Raw genomic sequence first — 22,246 nt, 5'->3', positions numbered from 1 at the left:
ATGCAGCTCAAGGGAAAATTTTACTTTGCTTCATTTGGAGTTGAAAGTTGCTTGCCCTCACAGAAAGCTGTGTCACTGATGGAACCCTGCATGTGGCGTCTGAGTCACCGAAAGCCGCCTCTGTCCACCTGCACTTGTTGTCCTCGCTGTCACGCAGATTCTGTATGTGGCTGCAGGCAGAGGCCCGCTTTGGAGCCTTCTGATGGTGCTGTGCCGGAGCATGGATCATTCTTCGTACTTGATCACGTTACTTCTTACACATTTTTCTTACTGTTCCAGCTAGGGCAGTATGTGGAGTTGAGATTGTATGTGTGGATGGGTCTGCGGTTTTAAAAGTATGTGTGTAGGTGTGCTATTTATAAATTCCATTTCAAGAAAACAGCGTAAGCATTACAAAATATTTAGGTTTCAGGGGGCCTTGGGGATGGATGATAGGATTGAGAGCCGCTGGATTAAGCCGCAGTGTGAGGGCAGACAAATCGGCAGATGACGGGGGAGCAGAGCTAGCGAGGAGCCGGGAGGAGCCTCGGGGCGCCCCGCCCGTCCCCAGGCAGGGCACTGGCCGAGTGTCCGGAAGGCTGCTTGGCTAGGGCTTAGGGGGCGATGTGGGGGGCAGAGGTGTAGAGCATATGAAGTCATGAAGGGTGGGAGCCTGGCTCCTGGGGAGGGCTCAAGCTTGGGGTAGCATAGGGCTGGGGGCCGGCAGTCAAGAGATAAGGCTAAAGAGGCAGGCAGAGGTGCATGATGGGTATAGCAAGCCTTGCTTTTATTTTATTATAGGAACACTGGGGAGCTACCAAAAGGCGTGTGGATTGGTGTCAGGCTGCTCGTTGGCGGACACGCTTGTTGTCATGGTGGAGACAGTGGGCTGGGGCAGGGCTAGGCCGGCCAAGCAGGGACGAAGGGGCGAAGGCTGTGGCAGCGTGAGAGCTGGTGAAGGCTCGCGGGGACTCCGAAGGTCAGACCCAGGAGTCGCTCCTGGGTGTCCGAGTCCAGTGCCTCTGCTCAGAGCCACTTTCCTAGATGGTCCCACGGCTTGCGCTGGGCTGGGCTAGGGTGGGGTGGGGGTGGGGGTAGGGGGGTGGGAGGGTGCAGAGCCGGTGAAGAGAGTTTCAGCAAATGGAACTTACTTGACAGCGAATATGGAAGGTGTGGGCTGGGGAACTCTAGGCAGCGTCTGGTTTTATGAAGTGACTGATGAGCCAAAGGACACAGGCCTCACAGTGTTGCACTGAGTCTTTGCCATCTGTGGCCCAGTTAAGTGTATGTGTGGAGAGATTCTTGTTCACTTATGTTGTGTACAATTTCACTTACCTGTGCTTTCTTTTAATTTGGCACAACCTTGCATTTTGGTTTGAAAGATATTTGAGTAGCAACAAGACTCTACAGGAATTTAGAAATACTACAAAGCTACTGATTGCGATTTTCACCTGGAGTGCGATTTAAAACCACTTGCATGTGACAAATGGAGGAGGTGTTCTTAACAACTAACCCCAGTGACAAAAAATATGCTTAAGATTTATCCACTATGTTGATGAGAGAAATTCTGTTCTTTACATAAGAGCTTTGCGCAGTTTCTGGTCTGATTAAACAATAATAATAATGAAACTCCTAAAACGCTAGTACAAGAAGTTTGGAAATTAGAAAGGAGGGTGTTACTATCCCATGTTATCTGTTACTGTTTTTATGTATTTTCTTTAAATCTTGTTTTTAGATTCTGTGTGTATACAATGTATTCTATGTTACAGGTAGATAGACATTATAGTTATATTATATACACATACTCTAGGAGTCAGAGGAAATACAGGAGGAATATTTTGAATCATTCTCCCTCAATTTCCAACTTTGTATCCAGCTACCTGTTGAATACATTACTAGATATCTCTGTGTAGCTGTCTTACAGGCATCTCCAAGTGACCTCATCCAAACTGAGCCCTTGAATTCTCTTCCCACCCACGTAAGTGGTTCCATCATCCCTCCTGTTGCACAAGCCAAAGCCTAGGTTTCTTCCTTTCCTTCTCCCACTCCCTGACAAGGAATCCTTCAGCAAGTCCTTCTACCTTCACCAACAAACTAGACAGCAAGCCATCCGCTTCTGCCCACCTCTGCTGCCACCGCTCGCCTCCAGGCTGCCACCATTGTTCACCTGACTCCATCCACCCCCGCCCGCCGCTCTTCTGTTTACTCTGGTCATTCTTGTCTCTTGTCTCTCTAGAGTCTGTTCTCACAGCAGACAGAATAGATCACTCTTTAAAATTCTCCACTGGTCTCTCACTGGACTTAGAAAACAACCCAAATTCCATCCCGTGACACACAGGCCTGTATGGAATCTGACTTTGGCCTCTCTTCCCAAATTCATTGCAGGCCATACCCCATGCTCTTACCCTTTGCCGACTAGGCTCCAGCCATCTAATCACTATGTCAGTGCCTTGAAAATACCAGGTTCTTCCCAGCCTCCCAGCTCTTCGGTATATGCTTTTCCTTCCATAAGCTCCCATCCTCATGGGGCACACGAGCTCCAAACCCTGTGGCTGTCACCTTCAGTGCCACTTAAGAAGCGAACCCAGCCCACTCCAGGGAAAGTGGCCTGTCTTTCTAACATTGCTGCATTTCAGGTATACCGCGCGCATGTGTGTGTTTCTCCTGCTAGAGTGTGAGCTCCGTGAGGCAGTGACCGTGTTTGTCTTGCGTATGTCGTAGTCGGTCAGTAAGCACTTGTTCAGTGAATGGGTTCTGCCCCCGTGAACCAGCTCTGGGATCACCCTGGGGCCAGGCGGAGGGACGTGGCATTGAGAATTGAGGAATTGCTGGGTATCATCTTGTATCTAGGAAGTTCTTTTGTAAAGGGGTTTCTTCTACCTTTGCAGCACCCTACTTTTTGTCTGGATCATGTCTGCCTGGGACTTCAGTAAATGTCAGTGCTCAGCGCCCAGCGCTATGTCTGAGGTTGGTGCCGCGTTTAATAAATTAACATGGATTGTAGAGGTTGCATTGCCAATATAGCTACCTTTGGGGGAATGTAATATTAGGAGGTGTCTAGTTTTTGCTTCCGTGGCCAAAGGTGGCAGGAGGAGATCCTGAGGGAGGTATGGTAAAGATAGAGAACATATAGACCAGGTCCCTCCCAAATTGCCATCGCCAAAGATGCATGTTGCTACAGTGGCTGAAGAAAGCATCAAGGACAGAAAAGAGTTTAACAGTTTACCTTGGGAAGAAGCTATCTTATCAAGATCTCTCCTACGGCATTAATATTCAACAACCTGAAAAATTCTCACTGCCACTTGTTGCTGGAACGTCAACCAGGGACCATTTATTAAGGCACCGAAGCTGCAGAACTTCTGATCAGCTGGGGCCCTCACTGGTAAAAACTGCCTTTACAGGAGGAAACTACAGGATGTACAATACAATAGGCCAGGGGTGCCCCACCCCCGGGGCCACAGACCAGTATCTGTCGTGGCCTGTTCGGAACCAGGCTGCACAGCAGGAGGTGAATGGCTCTGCCTCCCATCTGCACCCCCTCCCCACACCCTGGAAAAATTGTCTTCCTTGAAACCAGTCCCTGGTGCCAAAAAGGTTGGGGACCGCTGCAATAGTCCACCTCTAGCTGACTGCCTCTTACCTTACCTGTTCTCTTTCCTGTCCAACACTGTGTCTCCATCAAGTTCCATCCTTAAAGAGGCCATTTGCTCCGCACACACTGGGAGATTGTCTTAGAGGAATCCATTTTCTGTTTTCTAAGCTATGCCTGAGAGGGCAGCTCCTTCAACTGTGGAAAGAATTTGCCATGTAATAGAGGAGGACCTTTAAAGCTTGTCACAGCTTTCAATCATAGCTTTAGCTTTTGATTCTTTAACAGTGACACGTGTGAGTAGGGACGTTTTGCATAAGCACTTAGCCTCACAAATTGCCTCTCAGAGGACTGAGAATCAGTTGATGCTGGCACGAGAGGAAAGAACACTGTGTGGTGGTGATAATAGTATCTGCATACAGTTTGCATAACTGAAACCCACGCTATCTTTTCTTCTAGCTTTGAGATATAATTGACATATAAGACACAATAATATCTTAATCTTAGTTCTGTTCCATAATTACCTTTTCACCATCACTATCGCTTAGAAGTCATGTGTAACACCATTGATTTGATTCCACCTTTCCATTTTTTTCTTTTTCTATTTTCATACACACACACGGAGCCCCTCTCGGTGTCAGGAAGTGTGCAAAATGCGGCATATCTGGAGGTCCGCAGGACAGAAATAATCACTTTCTACAGCTCTTCAGAATTGTAGAAGGACCACAGATGGAAAAAGCACTGCAGATGTCAAGGAGGGCGGATAAAAGAAATCGACAACTGGAATGATTGTGGTATAATGACAGTATATCTAAAATAAAGAGAAAATTCTGAAAGCTGAGAGAAAAGACAGGCTGCCTGCAGAGGAATGAAGGTCTGGTTGACATTTCTCAGCAGCATCCGTAGAGCCCGTATTTATCATCCAAATAGGAAATGGGAATAAAGACACTTTTGGACATACAAAGACGAGCAGAGTTTTCTACCCTCAGCCTTTAACTGGAAGAATTAGTAGAAGTGGGGCTCCCGCCAGAAGGAAATTGCACTCCGAAGCAGGTTGCACCACGGCAGAGCAATGGCACAATGGAGAAGTTGGGCATGTTAATAAACTTAAGTAACCTAAATAACTGGCTGTCTCCCTGTCCGGATAGGAGTACAAATAAAATGTTTTTCCAGTTGAGGCTATAACTACGCAGGCTTGGTGCTTGATGGCTGAAAGTCTTCTCTCTGTGGTGATTATTTCACTTCAGGTAAGGGTTTTGAATGAGAAGTCTACTAACGGAATTCCAGCCATCTTCTTAAAGTTATTTTGTGCGTGTGTAGTTTCCCTGCAGACAGGACTCACGGCTTTCTTTCATCACACACTTCAAGGGGCTTAGAACCTGACCGTGGTTAGGAACTCTTGGATTATGGTACTGTCCCCTATTAAAATGAGATTACGTCGATGTTCGCTCCGAGGTTGAGATTCGATGACCTGAGGTTGGATATTGGATATTTCCACTATCTGTGGACCTCTTGAGGCCCTGGACAGATTACTTTTCCTTCCACTGCGGTCTGTCTGCACAACCGGTGTGGCTCGCCACAACGGTGATGTATCAGGCCCCTCTGACTCTGTCTCACTGCCACAGGTGGTATTGGACTGTAGCTGTCAGGATTTTCTAAAGGGAGTCACTGGGGAGCTATCAGAAGGAGTAAAGCTTCTAAGTGACCAATTTTAAGGTATAATAATAGGTTTAGTACAACCCTTTGTGAATTGAGCACATTTGTTGTCTATGGTGCGGGGGCGGGGAGAGGGGAGCAGTTTATGTTCAATTATTACCTCTCAGTGAAATTTGATACTAATACAACTATTAACTGGTGACCACGTGCAACTTGTGTTTTTATACTTCAGTTGTATGTTAGATACACGTGCAATTTTAATTCTACTCCACCACCTGTTCAGTACTTATTTACTGAGAAATGTCAACCAGATTTACTGAGTGTTAGTGTCAGGCTGGCCACGAATGTAAAGTTGAATGTGGTGGGTCTGTCCCTGAGGTATAACTTTGACTTAGGATAGAGGGTGGGAGGCTGTAACATAATCCTCAGCTTTAACCTAGAACCTAGTAAGGTCTAGAGGAAGCTGTTCCTAAAGTATCCCGTGTCCCCTGCCTGTCCCTTGAGGTGTCGCCCTCCAAGTAGAGCTGAGACCAGAGTAGCCCGCACCTCCTACAGGGCTGCTGTGAAGGCACAGAGCCCTCAGACTCCTCAAACGTCAAAAGGTCTGTTTTGCCTGTATAATAATGATCATTATAACGCAATTGGTTTCTAAAGCTGTTCCATTTGAAGGTAGATCGGAGCCACTGATTAGAGCTCTCAGATATCTCCACCCCCACCCACCTCCCCAGGCCTCCTTGTGCCTCCGCAGCACCCCCCAGGGGCAGGGGTGGGTGCACCAATGCCAGTCCTGCTGGAGAGAAGCGACCCCAATCTCATTCCATTTCCTCTCCCAGGATAAGGGTCAAGGGTATCCCCAGAGGGCGAAGGGAGCTCCTTTGTCAAATGGTTACCGAAGGCATGGGGAAAGTTAATATACCTCTTAAAAGGAGCATGCACTTAGAACCTTCCCTTTTTTATGTGAAATACTGAGAGATTCTCAGTTTCAATTGAATAAGATCATAATCTCGTCCTACCTTTATTTTTTAAAGAAGAATATCTTCATAGAGCTGAAATGAAATGACAAGGATGGCTAGAGTTTTGAGATGGGACTTTGTCGAAAATGTGAATATTGGAGGGTAAGAATACAGTGTGGCCTCTGGTCTGTCAGTTCTTTGCAATTCTATTAGGACACTTAGATTACAACTAAAACTTCTACAAACCCATTTAGAGGGGTAAGAAATTCATTAAACTGTATTGTACGCTAAATTGTAAATGAAATCCAAGATTGATGGATTGATAGTTTGGGGTTTTAAATTGAAATTTTCTTTCACGTTATTTTTAAAACTATAGGATTCACCATAAAGATTGGTTTAGAAAGTTTTAAAAATATTGATGTTATTTTATTCTTTTCAGTTAAATTGAGGTTACTATTTTTAAAAAAAAATTGATTCTGGCCTCTTTTTATGTATCCCTCAAACTACTACTTTCTTTGCCATTTCTAGAACCAGTTGGAGTGTGTTATTTAGCCTAAAAGTAGAATAAAATAAGCCCCACTTTTATTTTATTTTTTGGAAAAGTGAAAGAGAAGCACAGTTCATGTTATTCTTCTCTGAAAGTGGGAAACCAAGAGTCTGATCCCATATTTTCATTATCAAGTTACGCACACTGGGAGGTGAGGATGTTATATGAAAATAGCAGCTCTGCTGGAGGAATGCTTGTGTATGGGGGGGGGGTGGGAGAGATTTGCAATGTGTGTGGTATACGCGGGGGCTTGTGTGGGCAATGGCGTGATTGAATCGGCCAATAGGGACAAGCCTCAGTGCCATCCAGTCTACAGGGGGCTTCCTTTCCTTCTTTCTCTGAAGGGTTTTCCATGGCCTATTCTCCCCAAGAGCCGACAAGCCTCCCACTAGGCCTCCGACAGTGGAAGTTTCTCATTGCTGCCTTGCCTGTGCTCTGGGGCCTCTTTCCTCTTTTGGCTGTTGCCGTGGTAGGTGTCGTGCATGGGTTTTGATTCTAGGTCTTGGGTGTGGGTAACTGACCCTCCGCCTCCTCCCTGCCATGGCTCAGCAAGTCCTCCAAGTTGGAGATCTCGTAGTTTTAAGTTGCCTGCCGCTGGTCTGGATGAACCCACCCTGGGACCCTGAAGCCACGCCTTCAGCACATGTTTGAAGGTCTGCCCAGGCCAGGCACTGCCCTAGGCGTGTGTAATAGATACGTGAAAAGCACAAAAATCCCAGCGCTCCTGGAGTTCCCGTGGGCTCCTTGGTAACTCTCAGTTGCCCCCCTTCTGGAGTGAGGGGTCATTTCCGCAAGCCAGGGAAATGTATTCATCTACTTGACCTTTTAAAATTTTTTTCATCTTCCCATTTAGCATAACAAATGACTAAGAGTGTCCTCAAGGGGTTTTTAAGAGAGAGAGACAGAGAGACAGACAGACAGGAAAGCGTGTAAACACGTCTACTACCCAGAATGCTGGATCTGTTCCATGGGGAAGGAAGGTGGTGCAAGGGAAGAGCGACACTTCAGCTGGGGCCTGATTTTTATGACAGGTGTGCTTAGCTAAGCCTCATGGTCTCCAATGAGCACATGGAGGGGGCCTGGTTGTGGGTGGGGGATGGATGTAGAGGACAGCGAGGGTGGAGGGAAGGAACGGGCAAGGCCAAGCGTTGGAATGCCTTGACTTCAGGCTGCAGAGAAGGCTGAGCTTCCCAGAATGGCAATGACGTGCCTTGCCCTCGGTTTCAGGAGCGTCCCTGGGGGCCACATGTGGGACCCCCTGAGAGCAAGGCTGGGGGCCGGGAGGCCTGCAGGGCGATTTTCTTTCATTTATTCCTCTATGAATTCAGCATATACTTAGCTGTGGCTTGCCTTGACTTTATATGTATACATGATTGCTGGTCTTAGATGCTATCTTAAGAAGAGTAGAACCAATTTAATGCCCTAACCCATCTACCGAGTTTGAAGTTTACATTCTTGTGTCTTTTTGCTGAGCGACCGAAAGGTGCATACGAAGACGACTAGAGGGAGGCCAGTCTCGGGGTGGGTGTGCGGGCGCCACAGTCTTGGCCGCGAGTGTCCCCTGCTCTCGGCCTCCCTGGTCAGGGACATGTAAAAATACAGCTATCTGCTCTGCTGCGAGCGCAGGTCGATACTGTCCTCACAGGGGCTAGATTGTTCAGGATTTAATTCAGAGAAAACTGATGTCATTACGTTTTGCGATAAGAACCGCAGAGAAAAACTGGGAGCAGCAATATAATGGGTTGTCCTGACAGAATGCTCAGCTGCTGTGAAGGAGCCAGCCCACTGCTCTTGGTCAAGGACGGATATTGCATTTTAAACATGTGGTGGTTGTTATTCATTGTCCTTTTTTTTTTTTCCTAAGGTAGGAAATGTTGTTCTTTGGACTGAGTTAAATGCTGCTCAGCATAAAAGACGTGGTGTGGAACAAAGCCTGCAGACTGTGACTAATTGACATGCGCTGGGCTAATGAGAAGACAGGACGGCTGTAATCAGCAGCAGAACAAACACTCACAAAGGGTCTCCTTCTCTCCTAGGACTTCCTTCGCCGGGCATCTGGCCGGGATTCTTGTTGGACTCATGTACATCCACGGGCCTCTGAAGAAAATCATGGAAATGTGCGCAGGTACAGAACAAAGCACCTTTGACATGACAAGTTGGAAGTTCATCTTCATTTTTATGGGAACAGAAGCAACTCCAAGTTACCCCGTGGGTCTGCTCAGGAATTCCCAATGGTTTAAGTCTCTTCTTAAACCAAGACGTATAACACAGTTCCTCACACTGCTCCAAAGAGGCTGCAGACCCACATTTGAAATCTGTGGCTTTCTTAGGGGGCAGATAGTAATATACATGTATACTCTCAGCACTAATGCTATTCACAGAAATCCACGAGTTCCTTGAAAATGCAGAAAGCTAAGTAATGCATTATCCTACAGCATTCCATGCATTCATAAATGTGCAAGGCAAGCTGAAAAAGAAAAGTCTGTACTGAGGTTCAGGGCCAGCACTTGAAAGAGTTCAGAGCGACCACTAGGCCCTTGGCGGGAGACACACTCGTGTGGGGCCAGCCCAAGTCTGCTATTGCTCAAAGGTTGGCTCCTGCTTTTTAAAGATTTTTTTTTCCTTTTGTTTCCTTCAAACTGATGCTCAATATAAATACTTTATTTTATTTAGTGGTATATTAATTTTTTAGACCTCAATTTAAAAGCTATGCTGGTTATGACTTCTAAGGACACTCTTTTGCAAACACTTGTTTTATAGACTGTCTGGACTCCAATATTTCATCTTTTATTCATTGGAAATCTTCTGAGACTATTTTACCTTTTCTTGCACCACAAATGACTTGTTTTCGCAGCTTGTGCTGATGACTGGTATTCTTGAGGACCTTGCAGTATTCATGGTATTAGAGAGCTTGCCAGGCACCGCCTGGGTGCCCTTGTTAGCAGGTTGTGTTCGCTCCCGGGTGACTTTTACAGGTCGTGCTGCATCTAAGCAGGTTCCATTTTTCTGCATTTTCTTATTAGTGTGTTTCCAGCATGTGTGCTTGGAGGAGGCAGTGGGAGCTTCACTTATTGAAAATGTCCAGTTTTACTATATTTTTGATACAACTTAATAATGGAAATCTAGTAATGAGCTTTCTTGCCCAAATGCTCTCAATACTGATAAAAGAAAAAAAAAATTATTCTCAGGAGCTGAATGTTTCATTTCATATTTCTATGTGTGTCTGGAGATGAAGTGGTTAGTAATGCTTTCTGCACACATTACAAAATGTAGGCAAGTATTTTCTGTTCTAAAGATGATTTCCCCTGCAATTATAATATTTAAACTCTCAAGCTTTCCTTCTTAAAACCTTGCCTTTTTTCTATGGCGTCTTGGTTTTGCATCATTCTATTTTCAAAGTAATACAATAGAAAATAAAAGTGGAAACAAACATTCAGTTCTATTTACAGAGAGCCTGCAGTCTCTGTGCCTTTTTTCTGGTAGAGCAGGAGAGAGATCTAGAGTGATCTGGGAATTGAGGTGACACAAGATCCCTCTACAAAAGAACCACACATGCAGGCTGCTGTCTGGTTACTTCTGGGAGAGGGGCACCCCTCTCTCCCTTCCTTCAGCAGTGCTGACTTGCCCATCCCTCTGCCCTTTTAAAGACAAGAGAGGGGACAGTCCCTTAGGAAGGGTGAGGAGCATGGCTCTCCTAACAGTCTTGCTGAGGGTGAGTTCTCTCTATAGCCAGAGCATCTCTACTTATACAGAGGTCTCAGAGCTGAAACTTGGTACCTTGGAAAGCAAAGATCATCAACAGAAACCTTTGAGGAACTTCAGAGAGTGTAAGTCAGGGTTTCATTGTCCCCCACATGTTCTAGGGCTAGCCCCCCAAAAAAGAGACTTTATTTTAACAATTGTTTAGAAACCAATTGAAATGACCTTGGACTTGGTTACAAGAACTTCCTTATTGGAAAGATTGACAGTTAAAACCTTAGGACTATTCTGTTTCATTGGCCCATATGTCTGTTTTTATGACAGCACCATACTATTTTGGTTACTGTAGCTTTGTAATATAGTTTGAAATCAGGATATGTTAAGACAGCTATTATCAAAAAGACAAGAGGTGAGTGTTGGTGAGGATATGGAGAGAAGGAACCCTGGTACCCCATTGATGGGTATGTAAATTGGTACAGCCATTATGAAAAAGTATGGAGGTTCTTCAAAAAATTAAATATAGAACTACCATATGACCCAACAATTCTACCCTGGAGTATATATCCAAAGGAAATGAAATCAGTACCTCAAAGAGCTAGCTGCACTCTCATGTTCTTTACAATGTCTTTCTCCATAGCCAAGTGTCTGTTGATGGATGAACGGATTAAGAAATTATGAGATACATGATAAAAGAAAACATGAGTATATGTAGATAGATATAGATATTTCACATTATGTATATTGAGATATATATAGAGAGAAAGAATGATACAACTTTATATATGCAATAATATATATACACAATGGAATACTATTCGGCCATAAAAAGAAGGAAATCCTGCTATTTGTGACAAAATAGATGAAGCTGGATGACATTACACTAAGTGAAATAAGCCAGGCAGAGAAGGACAAATACTGTATGATCTTACTTCTATGTGGCATCTAAAAAAGTTGAACTCATAGAACCAGAGACTAGAACAGTGGTAGCCAGAGGCTGGGGGAAGTGGGGAGATGGTGGTCAAAGGGTACAAACATCCTGTCCTAAGATGAGTAGGTGCTGACGATCTAATGTGCACCATCACGGCTCTAGTTAATACTGTGTCATGTACTTGAAATTCACTGGGAGAGTACACCTTAAGAATCCCCCCACATATGCAATATAAGGTAACTGTGCGGTGGTGGATGTGTTAATTATCTTGATTATGGCAACCATTTCATAATGTGTATGTATATTAAATCATCACATGCATAGCTTTTTAAAAAACTCACATTGCACACCCTAAATATACACAATTTTTTGTCAGTTATACTTCAATAAAACTGGGGGTAATAAAAAGCCTTATGGCAACTATTAAAATGTTTGTTTCCTTCCTCTTTAGGCATTTTTTCTTTCAATACTGGTGACCGAAGACAGCAACACTATTTTAATAGTTCAGGTAAGTACTTCATTTTGTTTAATAAATTTTAACTGAATTTTTAAAAACTACAGTGTTGACCCCTGTAGAGCCACTTTAAGGTAATGCTAGTTGATGGTGTCGTGGAGCAGTGCACACGTGATGTCGTTGTGCCTCCGTCGTGCCTGGAAGCTCGATGGTGCGCTAGCCCAGGGGGCATATCTGGGTGGGTGGGTTGGGAAGACCAAGCAAGGAGATAACAATGCCATGGAGACATTGTATGATGAGCATGAGGTCTCTCAGACATGAAGAGATTCATACTAGATTGAGGCCCCTTTATTCTCAGCCTAAGAGAACGCCCTGCTGGCTAAGTGTTAGAAGTTAGTTTCAGACACACCGTTCTCCCTAATTCTCCCCAACTACCTATTCAGAAAGAATCACACTTATCCTGAGATAGGCATTCCTCTGATAGTTAATGCTGTGGATTTTCTAGGTGTCTGTGTAAACAGGTAGAAGGGACTTCTGATTAAAGCATGTGACCTGCTTTAAGCCAGGGCCCTTACATTCCAGCCTGGGAAGGCTGCCCTGTATTATCCCGGAGCAGAAACGGCAGCAGGTCTTAAAGAAGCCAGGGGCTCCGGAAGCCCTGGGTCTCTTTTACAGTTGTGCCTGTTGAAAACTGCGGTAGCTTAAATCTGGGGCCTGCAGTCTTTGATGTCAAGGGCCAGGGAGCTAATGTTTAAGATTCTAAGGACTCTGTTGGCCATATGGTCTCTGTCACAACCGGTCAGCCTGTCACTGGCCTGAAAGCAGCCATAGAGAGACAATTCATAAACAAAGGGGCGTGGCTGCATTCCAATGAAGCCTTACGTACAAAAGCGGGTTGACTTCGGACCACAGGTTGTAGCTTTTTGACCCCTGGCTAATTGCCTCCATTTCACTCCTCAGGATATTCCTGTTCTTCTTCAACTCCGGAACATAGTTACAACAGCTGTCTTGAAGTCCCTGACTGCTAATTCTGTCCTCTCTCTACATGTAGTTCTTTCTTGCATCTTTCATTAGATTGCTCTTTCTCCTGGTTGTGGGTCACTGATTTGCGTACTTAGTGAGATGTGATTGGATGGTAGACATTGCATATATTGTGGTGTTGAGAACTCAAGTTTATCTTCTTTTAAAGGAAACTGGACTCTGTTCTGGCACTCAGTTAAGTTCCTTGGCAATTAGTTTGATCCTTCTAGGGCTTGTTTTAAAATTAGTTAGAATTGATCTAAAGTAATTTTTCAGGGGGTTCATGCCACACTATTACTGAGGCGTTGCTTTTCTGAGATCTCTCCTGAATGCCTTTTGTTCCACGAGGGCTCTCCAGTCCTGCTGGATGGAACGCTAAGGTCTCCCAGCCCTGCCTGAGCCCCGGGAGCTGTTCAGATTATAGCTCTGTCATTCTTGGCCTGGCCTCATGGAATGTCTAAGCACCCATGGCTTAATAGTCGGCAAACCTCCAAGGAACTCCATGCAGATGTCGGGAGGTTTCTTCATACACCCAGTTCTCTCCTTGTGTGTACTCCGCCCTGCAAATTCCAACTCAGTGCAGGGAGTCAGCCACGTTCCCCATCCCAGTACCACTGCCTGGGAAGTGCCCCAGGCTCATTTCCTTGACTTCCTTTCTCTAAAGGTTTGAAATCCTGTACCACCTGTTACACCACACCCGAAAACATTAGTTTCATATATTTTCTCCAGTCCTCTACTCGATTATGGTGGACGGCTAGTCCAGTTCACTTCCTTCCTCCAGACAGAAGGAGTCTGTGCAGCAATTTGAATGGAGTGCACTCAGCACGGGGCCTGGGCGGGCGGGGAGGGGCTGCAGTTTCTGAGGGTTACCCAGAGGACTGCTGGGTCTCCATCAGTGGGGGGCAGTTTGGGAAGGCAGCGTCGGTAAAGGGCTTTCCAGGCCTTTATGAAAAGGCCTGTTTGGAATTATCTAGAATGTGCTGGGGTGCCACTGAAGGATTTAATCAGTGGAGTGATTCTGTTGGAGTGACAAGTTATGTATTTGATGTAGTTCTAAAGCCTGGGATCATGAATATCAATCCTGGCTGTCTATATGAATCAACTGAAAGCTTTTACAACATGCCTCAAATTCACCCCAGACTCACTAAATCCGAGTAGGGATGGAGACAGGGCCTTGGACCCTTTTTTAAAAGCTTCCTAGTTGATTCGAATGGGACCAGTAACAAAGATCATAGGCTTACTTAGGGGTTACCTCGGTTTGGGGACCTCAGAAGTGAAGACTGTCACTGCCCCCTAGAAGAGGCTTCCAGAGCTGGTGATGTGTTTGCTTAAAATCCTGGAAATGTGGCCTCGGTGCAGGAGAGGGACAGCGGCTGGGCGGTGCCCCTCTGCCCACCTCTGCCTGCGGGCGCGCCTGAAGGGAGGGCGCACGCTGGTTAGGTATCGCACAGCTGCTATGTACGGTGGGCCTCGAACAACACAGGCTTGATCCACGCAGGTCCACTACGTGTGGAGTTTTTCAATAAATACATCCGCACTGTAAACGTATTTTCTCTTCATCCATATTTCCTTAATAACATTTTCTCTTCTCTAACTTAGTTTATTGTAAGAATACAATATGTAATACACATAACATCCAAAACATGTGTTCATGAACTGTTAATGTTAACGGTAAAGCTTCCGGTCCACAGGAGGCAGTTCGTAGTTAAGTTCTGGGGTGGTTAAAAGTTGTACGCAGATGATTGACTGCGTGGGGGTGGGGTTAGGTGCCCCTAACCCCAGCATTGTCCAAGGGTCAACTGTAGAGTCACGTGGAGGAGCATTGGGTCCTTCTGTCGTTGAGTGTAGGGAACAGTTTATACTGACTTCAGTACAAAGGGGCTTTATTGGCCTGCATGACTAAAAACTGGGGTTGGATGGGAAGGCCACTTTGGTTGTACCTCCCATGACAACTTCTGTCTTCCTGATGACTTTATTCTCTCCACTGGGCAGGCAGCATGGCCTCTCACACCTTGAAGTTATTAGAGGAAAAAGGGCTTCCCTCCTGGTTCATTTTTCACAGTTTCCCAAAGAAACAAGAACGTTCCCCTGGACAAAAAGAGTAGTGCACAGACATGGCATAAACTACCACAGATTACCTAGTTTTAGTATCTCATGTGGCAGCTGGGGAAGGGAGGTTTAGAAATGTTAAGTAACTTGGCTAATGTCAGACAGGCTGTCGGTATTAGGACGAGGACTGAACGTGCAGGTCACTGATTCCTAGCCCCTGCTTTTCCTGTTGGTCAGGGGTATGAGATGGGCGTTCTGCTGATTTAATCTTACAAAACAGAGCAGTCTCCCTTCCTGTTTTTTCTTCCCTTTTATTGCAATTACTTAAAAAAAGGAGTGGGCGGGGCGGGGGTAGAGGGGGCGGCTGCTTCTTTCTTGCTTTATGTGAAAGAGGCTTATGCACAGCAAAACACACAGACCAGGGAACTAAAGGCAAAAATAAAAGCCCCCTTTACCTTTCCGCCTGTCCCCGGTGAGATCGCCTCATTTACATTCCTTTCTCTGAAGTGATTGGATTTCTTCAAAGGCAGCGCTACACCAGGCCAGGTGGCCAAGCTCACGGTCATCGAGGGAACTTTGATGAGAGCATATGCATCTCTTAAAAGCAATGGTTTATTCTGACTGTGGCTGTCCTTAGCCGAAAAAGCCTTTAGAGGCCAAAGAACCTCATGAATGTTTAAAAAGCTGCTGCCAATTTTTCTCCTCTTGGTGGTGTTCCTTGATCTCTTTTGCCATGAAGTCCTGGTATGTGTATAAAGAACAGATGGAGGAATAGTTAAGAGAGTAATGATAACCAGAGTCTCTTTTACTGTGGAGCCAAAGTATAGGTCTACAAAAGAATATTAAACTAGTATTCATCGCAGGACATAATTTAACTTATCTATCCTATGTGTTTGATTGTTAGATTTTTCCAACCATGTTTATTACGAAGATTTAGAAATACCTGATTGGCCCAGCAGAACAGCTGTGGAAAATTTTTGGCCCTAGGAGACCTGTTCTCATTATAATAGATGTGGATGGGATTGTTGGGCTCGTTGATGATTTATGACTGGCGATATAGAACCTTTAACCACACTGATCTTTTTGACTTAAGGCACTAAAACTTTCCCTCTCCCCACGCTTTGTCTGACAAGCACTGAATTAGAGTTTATAATATTCAGATGTTTAGAGTTGTAGAGTTTATTTGATTAAGTCTGGGTTGTTGTTTTTTAAGAAATAATGTGAAGAAAAATGTTTTTATATGCCAAGAAAATGTTGCCTGAAATCATAGCAAACCTACCTGGAGATTAAAACTCTACAGATGGAGCTGGTATTTCTGATATCTGTCCAGGATGGGTATGTGGAGCTTTTGGGTTATACTGGATTTTGAATTAGCTGAACATGTTTGAGGGTGAGTAGGTAGGAGCGCTGCTTACACCTCCTGTAACAGAATGACTTTCCACAGGGGTTTGAAAGTGGTAATGAGCCATATGGGTAAGTGCCCAATATGCATTTTTGTTGCAATAACGTAATTGGCGGTCTTAGGGAATTGGACAGTCTCTCTTTTCAGGGATTGCTGAAGCATCGCATGGTATTCAGTGACATCCATAAATAGTCTGTTATGTTTTAGAATAGTTGCCCCTCTCTCTTGTTCTTTGTGAGGAAGATACATCGATTGTGATTTGACGATTTATCCTTATATGGACGTTGTCTCCTGTGTGTGCTTATAGTATAGTGTAAAAGCAGGATTGGTAGGCATGCCCCAGTCTCCTTCACTCTCAGGACAGCAGGCTTGCCGGTGGGTGTTATTCACAGCAGTGGGAGCTGAGTCTTCCTGATAGTTCTGTTGACGAGAGACCAATCTGAGGAAAGGCTTCCATTTTTAAAATTGTATCCAGATCCCACTTCAGCCCTAAACCACTGTGAGGATTTGGGAAATTTACTTATATCCTTCTCCCATTTTAAATGTCGTAATGTTAATATTCTGACATGGGAAATGTGAGAAAGTAGAAGTTGGGTTATTGGAGGAAGTTAGTAAATTGTCACTAATTTTTACTACATGAGGAGCAAGTCTTGTCAGAATTAGTTGCCACCCCAAAAAAATCCAGAACAATTTTATTTAGTTTTTATTTAAACTATTCATTTTTGTGACATTCAAGGACATTCAGTAAAGCAGTACCAAGATAGGAGAGTGTGGCATTTATCAGTAAGACCGGATAAAGGCTCTGAATAGACATTTCTCTAAAGAAGATATACAGATGGCCAATAAGCACATGAAAAGATGCTCCACATCATTAGTTATCAAAACCATAGTGAGATTACCACTTAACACCCACTAGAATTGCTATCATTGAAAAGACAAATAGCAGCAAGTGTTGGTGAGGATGTGGAGAATTCTGAACCCATATATATTGCCATGTGAATGTAAAATGGTGCAATTGCTTTGGAAAACATTCTGACAGTTTCTAGCAGTTAAACAAAACTACCATATGACCCAGCAATTCCACTCCTAGTATGTACCCAAGAGAAGTGAAAACATGTCCATGCAAAAGCTTGTACACAAATGTTTATAGCAGCATTATTCACAGTAGTTAAGTGGTAAAAATAACCTTCATGTCTACCACCTGATGAATGAATAAACCAAATGTGACATAGTCACACAATGGAATGTTATTGAGCCATGAAAAAGAGTGAAGTACTGATTCGTGCTACAACATGGGTGAACCCTGAAAACATTATGCTAAGTGAAATAAACCAGAGACAAAATGCCACATGTTATATGACTCAATTTATGTGCTTGTCCAGAATAGGCTTAACAATAGGAACAGGAAGTAGATTAGTGGTTACTTAGGGCTGGGAAAAATGTTGGGGGAGTAGCTAAAGGCTACAGGTTTCTTGGGGGAGAGTGTTAAAAAATGCTCTAAAATTAATCCATCGTGGTGTTGGTGGCACAACTCTGTGAATATACTAAAAGCCAATGAGTCACACAGTAAACTGGTAAATTGTATAGGATGTCAATTATATCTCCATAAAGCATTATAAAACATAACCACTAGGCACAAATACTTTACATGACAAATACTTTTATGAACACATTTAATTGCATTATAATGTCAGCTGAAGCTGAATTGGTGTATTTTATTGTCATTTCATTGTTTATAATAAAATAAAGACTTTTAGAGTCCCAGAAGATTCGTATGGGAAATAGTTAAACTTTCTGCCCTCTCTGTCTTGTATATTAGGAAAGCTTTTTATTCATGACCAACACAAAAGTAAATTTTGAAATAGCTTGAGGACCAATTATCAAAGATTCTGAATATGAGATCTCAGTTTACTGGATTCTACACAACAGTGTTCCTGTTTTTGGCTTGATTGTGAGTTTTTTTCCTATAGCCTTATTAAAGCAATCAGGTTACTTACACCCAGGCATGTCCTGTGATTTTGACTGATATGGTGACGTATGACATAAGACTAATAGCGAAAGGTAGGAATTTTCATCAACAACAAAAAGCATATAAATTAAACATTTGAAACATCATCTTCAAAGAGTATAAAAGAAGGGAAAAAATAAAACAGACTATTACTTCTCTTCCGTTATGCCAGCATTAGCTTGGTAATTTTCTCTGGGGGGAAAAAAATCTCTTCCCAGAGAATTCCATAAAAACGGGTGATTGAAGAGAATGTAAGGAGTAAACCCAAACTGATTTCAAAAGATTGATGGAAATAACCTTCCAAAAGTGAACTTTGCTCTGTAATTGACCTTTACTAATGTGGTATCTAAGTTAGGTACCTAAGCGTTATTTAATGGCCAGGTTGTCTCTTCTCTCATTTTACCTAGTAACTTATTTCTTAAAACTGATAGAAACTATGATCTCTGATATGGAATTGTAATTACAGGGTCATTGGCTTGTATATCCTAACATACTTATTACCACCCAAAATATCATACCCAGCACAGATATCCTGTCGTATACATAGTAGATGTTGGCCTGCCTCTCATGGCACGGAGCCACTGGACAGTAAGGCTTTGTCAACTGTCATTTCAACCATCCCTTGACTCCTGTCAGGACTTCACTGAAAATACTCTAAGTGTTAAGTAGCCCTAAGCTGGAAGAATTCGTTGATATGTCATCAGTCCATTTCGGGTCCCCTCTCCACTCCAGGACCACTGACTACCTTCTAAATTAATACCGTCTTCCTCTGCAGCACATAAGGATGCAGCTGCGCCCAGCCCTGTGCTGAGCTCTGTGGATACAAGACAGCCATTGCCCAGCCTCACGGAGGAATTCTCCATTCGCCATCTTTTCTTATTTTGAGGATTATTACTACACTCAAAATAACGACAGGAATTGTTTTCTTGCCTTTGCTTTCGAAACGGGAAGTGTGAAAAGAACAGTCCATGACCGTATTCTGTCCCTTGTTCGTTGATCCCGTAGGTCACTCTGGGTTTGGGGGTTATTACCCCTACAGCAGGCCAGGCTACCAGGAGGCGGGGCCCAGGAGCTATGACGCCTACACAGCAGGCCTGAGCGAGGAGGAGCAGCTGGAGCGGGCGCTGCGGGCCAGCCTCCAGGACCACGGTAGGACTTTGCGCCCTTCACTTACTTTAAAGCATACCTCGCGTGGCCAGATGGTCTGAGAAAGGACTATTTGCAGCAAATGAAACTTTAAATAGTTTATGAAAAGGCTCTGTAGATGGGAAAACGTGCACACTGTGATTACAGAGAGCGGGGTGTGATACCCTATGCCCTACAACCTAGGCTCGTCGGGTGCCAGACTGTGTATGTATTGTTAAAGCGCTTCCTTTTATAGGCCTGCTGCACGCAGTGCTTTGGCATCAGAATCAAGAAACTTAAAAAAAAAATAAAAAAACCTTCGGTGCATGGGAAGGGCAGTTTTCTTTGGGATTCACACCTGAAAACCAGGCTCTATGTCCCTGTCCGTCACGGTTGCCCACAAGCCTTCCTGACAGTCACATGCAGAGCTCGAGATACATCCAAAGTCAAGGTTCCACCCTACCTCCTGAGCCAGTCTCTCTTTGGGCAGAGTCTGGGAATCTGTATTTTTACCTGGCTTTCCAGAAGATTCTTTTACAAACTGATACATGAAAACCACTCCATTTATTTAGCCATCTCTATAGTGGCCCTGGCGTATGAGTTCGGGTGTTACTGTTATTACTATTTTTTAGTAGTGACTAGAAGTCCTCTAGTCAAACAAGAAGCGTTAATTAAGGTCATATTGTTTCATGGACTGCGTTAGGTACACTAGTGAATACAGAGAGGTAAAAGATGGAAATCTGTCCTCAAACAGTTCACAGGCTCTGGTAGGGGGACGCCTGCTGGGTGCCCTCACTCCCAGGTGCCTAAGAGAGGCTGAGGCCAAGTGCTGTCAGCGTGTCACCGTGGGGGCGACCTTTCCATTGGACCTTTGAGAGTGTGGAGGGTTTGCAGAGATGTGGAAGGGCCTTGCCAACGGGAGTCAGTGCACGGACACAGGAGAGAGGGGCGTGGTCAGCCCTCACTTCTGGAGGGACCCTTCCGGGGAGAAGGGGAGGAAGAGTGGGGAGCGAGGCTGGGGCCTGACCACAGGTCCTAGAAGTGTAAACAGGCCAGGCGGAAAGAGGCTTGGCGTCTAGCGTAAATGCCAACGGAGTTCTGCCCGGGGGAGTGATGGGACCAGAACTGTGTGTCGGCAGAGGAGAACTGAGCGCCTGTGGGAGGAACCAGGCAGTAGGCTAGATGATAGGAATGCTAAATTGTCACAGCTTGGTGCCTGACTTGAAGGAATATGGTCTCAGCAGCGGCAGCGTGCACGGAGGTGGGGAATGACGGCAAGAGGGGGACAAGCCGGATGACCGCTGCAGAGTGAGCAGGACAAGAAAGCTTAAGTGATGATGATGGCGAGGGAAATGGACAGGGAGAGACAAAGGAATGTTTCTCAGGTGAAGGGTATCAGAACGATGGTGTATCGGTTGGCTGATACTGTGTAACAAATCTCTGTAACACATGTGCCTCGAAACAGTAAACATTCCTTCTTGCTCCTGAGTGTGTGAGTCAGCTGCGTCACTGCAGGCTGGTGTGATTTTGGCTGGTACACTAAGGGGTCTGCAGTGGTCAGCGGGGGACCGGCTGCTCTCCGATGGCCTCATTGACATGCCTAAATCCCTGTTGTCCAAGGTGACAATGGGGGTCAGGCCGCATGCCACTCCTGTCCCAGCAGGCCAGCCCCGGCTCCTTCACAGCCCTCACCACAAGGCTTCCGAGAGTGGAGACCAGCAAAGGCCTGCACTGGTGCATCGTCAGCTCCACTGTATCTTGTCACTGAAACGAGCCAAGATAAGTGCAGATTCGTGAGATGGGGAAGCAGACCCACCTCTTCCTGGGAGGAGCTGCAACGTCACACCGCCAAGAGCGCGAGCAGAAGGAGAAGCACAGAATTTCGGCCATTCTTGCAGTCCCCTCGCCGCATGTGTCCTAGGGCTGCCAGCGTCACGGTCACCAGAAACCCACCTTGGCCTGGGAGTCCCGAACTCAGGCCATGGGGCCCAGCGCCTGCATAGTAACACATTTTCATGGTTACCCCTGTACCCGCAGGAGTTTAAGCACTACTAGGCGGATAGGGGATAATATGGGCCAAGTAGATTAAAGCAAAGCTGCTCAGCATGGACTTTGCACCGAGCTTTATTTGGCACCCCCAAAGGACAGGGCAAGTGATGGAGCTGTTCTCTATCTCGGTTGTTGGGGTAGATACACAACTCTTTGCTCTTGTCGACATTCAGATAACTACAGCACCAAGAGCAAATTTGAGTCTAAAGAAATTTTAAAAGAAGTAAATAAAAATTAACAGGAAACCCAGCGAAGTAGCTGATAGTCTTGACAAAGATCATCGAAGATCGGTAGGAAGTTGTTAAGAAATAGGACCTTCGTACAGTGAGACAGTATCACCTTCCAGCAGACGCGCTTATGGCAAAGGGGAAACGCACCTTTGTGACGGAGAGAGCTGGCTGTCACCACCTGAACCCAGCGATCAAATCTGAGAGTATTATTAGCGGGATGACCTGACATCCCATGTCCCCAAATAGGATGCAAGATGCGGGACGCAGCATCAGTGTGACATATCCGGGCTGAAAAAGCTCATCTTGACTCTAATTAAGTCGTCACATTTACGTGTCGCTGTGCGGTAAGTGCTTGGACTAGCAGAACAGTGACCAACACCACGGGGAAATAACCAGACCAACTGTGGGATTGCCACAGTTCAGTGAGGCTGGTCTCCGGGCGGGAGGGGGCCCGGGGGCAGAATGTCATTAATAAAAAAAAAAGCAGGCTGTGGTTTTTGTATTAAAAGGAAATAACCAAATGTGACATGAGAACCTTTAACAACTGGCTATCAAAGA

At 45.0% G+C, this 22,246-nt stretch overlaps 1 protein-coding gene across 1 annotated transcript in view; it reads left to right on the top strand.

Annotated features, from left to right (window-relative positions):
• The window catches only part of RHBDD1 (rhomboid domain containing 1), a 106,048-nt gene that overhangs the window by 45,792 nt on the left and 38,010 nt on the right, over positions 1–22,246 (top strand). Inside the window, exons 4-6 of the mRNA XM_054585605.1 lie at positions 8,761–8,849; positions 11,803–11,859; positions 19,290–19,433. Coding sequence (XP_054441580.1) covers positions 8,761–8,849; positions 11,803–11,859; positions 19,290–19,433 — 290 coding nt within the window. The remainder of the gene's footprint in view (positions 1–8,760; positions 8,850–11,802; positions 11,860–19,289; positions 19,434–22,246) is intronic.

Source organism: Pteronotus mesoamericanus, unplaced genomic scaffold, assembly GCF_021234165.1.
Source record: "Pteronotus mesoamericanus isolate MK-2021 breed Mesoamerican mustached bat unplaced genomic scaffold, CSHL_Meso_final contig_90, whole genome shotgun sequence".
Classification (NCBI taxonomy): domain Eukaryota; kingdom Metazoa; phylum Chordata; class Mammalia; order Chiroptera; family Mormoopidae; genus Pteronotus; species Pteronotus mesoamericanus.
The sequence above is the reverse complement of the archived record's forward strand: the minus strand, read 5'-3'. Positions and strand labels throughout refer to the sequence as shown.